The sequence below is a fragment of the Emydura macquarii genome, unplaced genomic scaffold, assembly GCF_026122565.2.
Source record: "Emydura macquarii macquarii isolate MOO-44397 ecotype Brisbane River unplaced genomic scaffold, CSIRO-AGI_Emac_v2 contig_778, whole genome shotgun sequence".
In the NCBI taxonomy this organism is placed as follows: domain Eukaryota; kingdom Metazoa; phylum Chordata; order Testudines; family Chelidae; genus Emydura; species Emydura macquarii.
In genome coordinates this window covers 50,164-57,790 of record NW_027130915.1, presented here as the reverse complement: position 1 = coordinate 57,790, position 7,627 = coordinate 50,164, and the positions used below count along the sequence as shown (strand labels likewise).

Sequence of the window (7,627 nt, the reverse complement as noted above, 5' to 3'; positions counted from 1 at the left end):
ACTACAGTGGGCACCAGCAGTTGGAGTCCCATGAGTAGGAATTCCAGTGGAGCCTGAGCCCGTCGGGCACATAGGTTGCTGTTCCCTGCTTTGGCAGAAGTGTCAGGTTGTGGTGTGCACATGGCAGCGGCCCAGGCACCAGGAGAGCTGGTTTCCAGACCCATGGAGTCGCACATCATTCCCATCCTCAGGTTGACCCTGGGGAATTGCCAGCCCAGGCTTGTCAGCATGGGCCCTGTGGAAGGCCTTCACCTGGTCATAGGCAGGCAGGTGACTAGTGGGTTCCCATGAGTGTGCCCCAGGCCCGTATTCCTCCAGGTACTACAAGCTGCTTCATCTGAGTTTGGAGTCCAGAATGGCGTGAACAGCATACTCCTCATGGCCCTGGCCCTGAACAGGTGAAGGCGGTGGCTGTACCAGAACAGGTTCTTTGTGAGTGGTTTCAGGAGCGAGATGTGAAAAACAGGATGTATTTTAACATCTCAGGCAGCTGAAATTTAAAGGTTACAGGGTTAATCTGCTGGCATTGGGCGCTGTGCAGGGTTGTCTGCTTGGTGCCCCCCTCAGGGTTCCAGTCTGTGAGCCACCCCAGGCAAATGTCTCAGGATTCCGCCTTTACTTTGCTTTGTTTCGCCCCACTTTACTTGTAGGTAACATTTGGTGCACCCCAGTCCATGAGCCCCCTTAGAGAGCGTCCCCTGGTAGTATCCAGCCCTGTCACTGCACACTGACAATAATTACCACGTCCACTGCCTCCAGAGCAACAGTGGACACACCAGCCTACTTGGTTCCACTAAGAATTCACACGGACGATAAAACAAAGAGGAGTTTATTAACAAAGAGAGAGATTCTAGGGATACTGACTAAGGGCAGTAGAAACAGATATGGTTACAACTAAAACAAAAGGATAACATGCTTCTAAGAGACTAAACACAACTTTAGCAGGCTAAAATCTTTGTCAACGTTAAGTTTTTCACCTAAAGTAAACTCCCAGTGTTTCCAGTCCCAAAGTCCAGGATCTAGCTTTCATGGATACAAACTGCGCTGTCCTTTTCGCTCCCTCAGTGATGGGCCACCAAGGGATTCACTTTCTTCCTCCTTATAGTCCAGTAAACTTTGAAATGTGTCCCTTTGAAGTTCTTTTCCCTGCTGTTTGTTCTTCAGTGCGCTGACGCCATATTGGCTCTCTCATTCTCGTGTTAACTTAATATGCAAGTTAAGTTTGTTTTGCACTGACTTACACAATGCTGAACTGACATCGGAGACCTCGACAGACATTCCTTTGCCTGGGAAAAACTTGTTTATCTATTCTATTTGTTTACATAATGTAAACATATTACATGAATATTACATGTTACATATTACATGCAACTTTTTGAATAACGCCTCACATACATCTCACAATGCTTACAACACCCTATGTAACATTATTCACGGATAAATACTACAGTGGCAATGTATTAGGGTTAGTGAGTTTGTCAGGCCTGATAGGAGTTGCTGTTTCACCACATTGAACTCTTTGCCAGTGGGCATAGAGGGACTCAGGGTCAGAGGCGGCAGGAGGACCCAGGCTTACCCTCTTCTCTTGCTCCCAATCCAATATGGAAGCATATTCACTTTAGGTCCACCAGACAGACCCCAACCACCCTAGCTGAATAACTGGTAGCAGTAGTAGGTTCTTAGCTGCAGATCCTCAAAGGTGTTTAGGCTCCGAACATCCCCTGATTTCAGTGGGGATCAGTTCAGTTTCCAGTGAGGCTCTGGACCCTCTTCTGTGTGTGGATCAGACACTAGCACGCGATGGGATTCACAGTCAGTCAGTGGGTTTTGCAGCTATTTGCTGAGCGAGGGTTGTAGAGGCTCAGGACTCCTGGCTTCAGTTCCAGGTTGTGGAGGGGAGTGTGCCTTAGTGAGTATTAACCCTTCTGCCCTTCTGAACCCTGAAAGACTCTGTTCCCCTATCCACCTGGCTCCTGTCCCATTCCACCTCCCTTTCTTACCCACCTTCCCTTGTGTGTCTATCTAGCCCACATAGCCACCGCTTCTGTCTATTGTCTTACAGCCTTGAAGCTTGTAGGTGGCTTCTTCCCTCCTCTTCCTCCACCCTCCCCCATGTCTTTGCCTGTATACCCATCAGGGCATTCCTCTCCCTCTATTTCCATCCAACTCTCCATGTAGCTGCCAAACTCTAGCTAGTCTGTACTGAGCATGTGGGAACTGGGACTTTTCTAAGAGCTGTGGACATTTTTTTCACCAGAACAGCAAAAGATACATCTGACGCCAGGGCAAACCCATGGCAAATTGCAAGTCTCTGCTCAAAAGCATAGAGGCACTAGCGCACCTAAAAAAATTCTTACAGCTAATTTGCTAATGGGGGTAAAACAACATATTATTCCCCAATCTTATTCTGAGAAATGGATGGACATTGTTAGCTGAAACTTAACCAAAAAAACCCCCTAAAATTTCAGCTCGAAGCTGACACCATAAATAGGAAATTTCAGCACAAACAGTTAAGGTTTGGCAACTTATAAGCAACATGAATACAGGGTGTGCAGGTGTCACTGCCTCCACAATCTATAATACAATACAATTTACTTTGTGTGGAGTCACTCGCATGAAAATACGTTAGTGATAAATGAGGCGGGATAGGGGTGGCAACTCTAATACAATTCTTAATCTGCAGCTACAAAGATTGAGTTCAGTCCATAATCTTTTATGGAATCTAATGCCTAATGTTAACAAAGACATTAAAATAGGTTCAACACTCATGTTTTGTATTAATATGCTTATCTAATATAGGTATGAGAGACTCAGCTTCACATATAGGATTTAGGCTGGTCGGCAAATGATTTTGTATAAGCTTGTTTCACTAATAAACATATTTTACTACTGTTAGCACTGCCTTGCCAAAGGAAGAGCAAGATGGATTTTATGCAGCCTCAACCATCATCAAATCACCAACAACATCTTTATTGGTGGCAATTGTTGCCTGATCTATCGATGGTGTATTAATTATATTTATTATGTAAGAATCTCCAATTCACACTCTGAGGCTTTGGTAGGTTCTGGTCCCAAGGTCAGGCCCAGAATTATTAAAATTACTGTTTAGCTGAGAACCTCGATGTGCGTGGTTGCAACACTCACACTTAGGAAAAACCCTTCTGTATTTCTAATAGTTTTATTCACAGACTTAGCAAAGTTACAAACACTCCAGCCCCATAAGGTAGGTAGAGATAATACAGAATGAGCATCTGAGCATTCATATACTCCCACCATCCCTTGCAGAACAACCTGAAGTGGTAGTCGTCATCCTTGTATTTACCCTCACCATCATCAACATCACAAGTGGGCGTCATCGTGGCATCTCCCAAGGCATGCAGGCTGGGATACAACTTTTATAATGTGTTAAGCTGACACCACTATGCCTAATGCAGATTCGGTAGGGGTTTCATCCCCTTTTCCTTATCTGTATTTCCTCACCCTATTAATATTGGGGTACCTTGTTTTTCGCATGCTAACATGTTAGTTCCTCTTATACTCATAAACATCTACATCACTCACTGACCATGACAGCTAGTGGTTAGCACACTGCTGACACCCTGTGTCTGCACAAAAACCCCAAATACTCCTAACTGGCTTTAACTACTACATTACAGCATGTATTTTATAAAGATCAGCAATTTTAATGCACTTCATACAGTGTTCTATCTTTTGATATCTTATGATCCAGGGTCAGTTACTGGTTACTAGTTTATGTCAAGTCTTTCTTTGGGCCTTATGCCTTATTTAGCTAAGCTATTGTCTTACAGCCTTGAAGCTTGTAGGTTCATTGCGTTACTGCCTTAACATATACCTGTGCCTTACCTAGAAGATACTAACACCTATAGCCTACACAATAATATACAGGGCATAGAAACAGAGCTTGATTATCAGATTCCCAGGCTGAGTTTGTAGAAATAACAATTGGACAAATCATCTTAGCATTTGAATAAACAAATTTGCTCACAATGTGAGAAAAAATAAAAAATATCTACAGCCCCATAATTTAGGTTTCAAATATGTTTTAAAACAACCCTTTGAAGTTTTTTCCACAACCCACTTAAGCCGTCTGCAATCCATTCTAATATACCACTGTCATTTTTGGCTTCATCCCTGGCCCTTTCTTGTTTAGCTCTGTATTCTTGCTCAATTTTTGCAAGATCTTTCTTGAATTCTTTTTGTAAAGCTTCCAACTCTTTCTGTAAAGCTTCCCTGTCCTGTTCTCTTTTTTTCTTGAATTTCTCTTGAATAATCTGTATCTGTTTCTTTTCCTCAAGTTCAGTATCTTTTTTTCCTTCTCTTCTTCGTTCTTTTTCTTTATACTCTGTATCTTAGCGGTGATTCTTTCCTCTATCTGTGAATACATCTCATTAGTGTAATGTTTGCCTTTATTATCAAGCACCATCAGATCAATAATCTCAATGAGCGCATTAACCTGATCTCTCTGCTTCTCCTCAGATGCTTTGTTATTGAAAGCATAGACTCGGTTTTTACATTTTGTCAGCAATTTGCCAATATCGTCGTTTGCTATCTCTCCTAAGTGATCTTCCAGTGTGCAATTTTCTAAATTGTCTGCATAGGTGAATACGAATATGCTGTATTTAACTGCATCCGCTCCAAAAATTGTTTTAATCCAGTCCATTGTATCTTTTTCCTCTTTAGTGAAACGGCCCAGTTGTATCACTACAACTATAGCATGAGGCCCAGGGGAAGAGTACGAGATGCAGCGAGCAATCTCAGAGGCAGTTTTATCAATAGAAACCTGAGTATCAAAAAGACCAGGAGTATCAACAACAAGAATATCCCTCTCATTACCACTTTTGTCTTTCACTGTCACTCTACTATCCTTACATTTCATGGTTACAGATTTGAGTGAGGCTTTGGACTCAAACACTTTTTTACCAACGATGGTGTTTCCTGTTGCACTTTTCCCACATCCAGTTCTACCAACAAGCACAATTCTCAGTTCTTCTCTTTTGGTCGATTGGCTGCCATCACTTGATGCTGTTGGGAACAAAGAGATGTTTGAAAGATATAGGTGCGTGTCACGTGGGCTGGATCAGTGGGGGGGCATTTAGTATATTGTGTGACATCAGCATGTCAGAATCATAATAATTCATGTGAGATATACCATGTCAGGTACTGTTAGAAAGGATATATTGTGCGGAGTAAGATAATAACACTTATGTTCATGTATTATGTGTGAGATGAAAGTTATGGATTTATTTGATATTTCTGTATGTCAATTTAGGCTGGCTGGGACACACCTCAGACAGAGAGGCGGCAGGGCAATGGCCTGTTTAATAGCCCATTAAGACACTCACGGATGCAAGGGGCCCAGGAAGAAACTAAAGGCAGACCTGAAGAGTTACCGGGATTGGCCCATGTGACTCTGGACTCCATTGTAGTTCTTGTAACTTTCCACAGGCCGCATGGCCAGGGACAGAGGGTTTATAAGATCAAACCACAGAAACCATTTTGCATTCTATCCTGAGCTTCAGCCAACTACCTGTCTCTGGATCAAGACATCTGCAACTGAAGCTGTGTAACAAAGGACTGAGACCCATCCAGGAACTGGATGTGAACCAGAGGGAACTATACAAGCCTGCAGCTCCACATTTCTTCTAGAAAGCTGATGTATCTGGACTTTCAATCATTTGTATGTATCTGATTTGCTTTAACCCTTTAACATTTCTCTCATAGTTTGTTTCTTTCTTTTTACAATAGACCTTTAGTTTTAGTTACCAAAGGGTTGGCTGGCAGCATGGTATTTTAGGTAAGATCCAAACTTATATTGAACTGGTACTGTGGCTGAGGGTCAGAGGGAACTTTTTTAGTAAAGCGCAGAGAGTTTAAGTAACTGGTCGCTTTCCTGGACCTAGTGCTGATTTGAGAGCCAGGAGCTGAAATGCAGTAAAGGGGGCTGTGTGTATTTGTGTACTGGTTTCTGTGGGGATTCAGAAGTGCAGTTTGTGGCTGGTTGGAAAGTCTGGCTTTAGTGCCACCCACCAGAGCTGGGAGAATCTGCTCTTCTTTTGCAGCCTGCCCTGACCTTGGCATTATCAGGGGGCTACCCTGGGCACGGGACGGGTCACAGTGGGTTTGGGAATTTTGTTTCAAGAATTGAAATTAATTATTTAAATTATTAAATGTAATTAATTAATTATATAAAATATTGAAATAATTGAAGTTAATCTAAAGGAAAAATAATCTTCAGTAAAATTTAGAAACTAATCTTTGAGGTTTATGTTCATATTTGAGTAAGATCAAAGATGTAGGTGAGGCTTGGCTGGGGCAATCTGGATCCTTAATTCGATACTGTGTTTTGGGGGGAAAACTGCTCCTAATTCCTGCCCTTTCCCTTTCCGATGGTGCTGTTGGATGCACTTCAGTCCACTCCAGTTTCACTAGCTCAGTATTTCCTTTGATCACATATCTAAGCCATGCTATGTGTATAGCACCGGCTTTTAGCACATTCTGCACTGCCTTGCACATGCAGGAGGGGTTGGATGCCTCCAGTCTGCTGCCTCCTGTGCTTCCCTCCTCCCAGCCTGCTCCATGTGCTCCCTCAGCACACTGAGTGACTCTGACTGATTGGCTGCCTTCTCCCAGGAATTAGGGACGTGGGGAAGGAGCCAGTTCACAGATTGACAAGTTTTCCTTACGGATAGGTCGGAAACCCCAGTTTATGGGGAAAACATTGTATTGCCAGGTCTACATCACACACACAGTTGTGTGTCTGGGCCTGCAGAGACAGCTTGTTTCTTCCTACCAAGGGAACAAAGGCTGGCACTGAAATCAGTGGGTTCATCCTGGCATCACCACAGAGTGACCCTCCAGTATCTGCCTTTTAAATGGAGGTTGTGGGGGATGAGACTATGAGACACCAGGCAGCAACCACATAACATCCCAGAGACTTGGGGAAGCCTAAAGGTGTTATGAGCTGTTAGGTGTCCAAATCCAGGCTGCAGGGAGGCACCTGTCTCTGCTTGAGATCCACACTCAGGAACCCCTCTCCTGGCATCAGGTTCCTAAGCTGTTTTTGCAATAAAATGGAGGAATCTACCCTGGTAACCATTAGCCCAGTGACGAGAGTACTCAGCTGGCCTAAGGAGACCTCGGTTCTCTTTCCCCCATCTGATGTGGAGCAGTGATTCAAAGCTGGGTTGCCCACCTCCCAGGTGAGTGCCCTGCCCACTCAGCTGCAGAGCCATTATCGCGCTTTGCTTGACCCAATGATGATTTAATATACAGTGTGACACACTGTACCTCAAAGTAGCACCCTGTAATCCCCGTATTAATTATTTGTATATGCATGTGATCTTGCATGCAAAGTGTGCCATGTAAGATACCATATAAAATATCATGATCTGCTGAAACCCATTGCTCTATCAAAATATGTATATCGTTATTGGGTATGAAGTTATGAGGTTTTGCTATGGCTGCTATTGAAACACGTTGTTAGTTTGGGAATCGTCCACTGCTAGTTCTCCAGTGATAATGACAAAGGAGGTGACTAACACCTGGTTGGGCATGGAACTATCTTGCCCAGCCATTGACCAGCAGGGGAACAGTAAACAAGGGATTT

At 43.5% G+C, this 7,627-nt stretch overlaps 1 protein-coding gene across 1 annotated transcript; it reads right to left on the bottom strand.

Annotated features, from left to right (window-relative positions):
• Window positions 1-4,120: 4,120 nt before the first annotated feature.
• On the bottom strand, window positions 4,121-7,253 carry LOC137149593 (GTPase IMAP family member 7-like). The gene is made up of 2 exons (XM_067543103.1): window positions 7,214-7,253; window positions 4,121-5,043 (listed from the first exon to the last, which is right to left on the bottom strand). Exons 1-2 carry the CDS (start codon window positions 7,251-7,253, stop codon window positions 4,121-4,123), a joined length of 963 nt encoding a protein of 320 aa, XP_067399204.1.
• Between the last annotated feature and the right edge of the window lie 374 nt (window positions 7,254-7,627).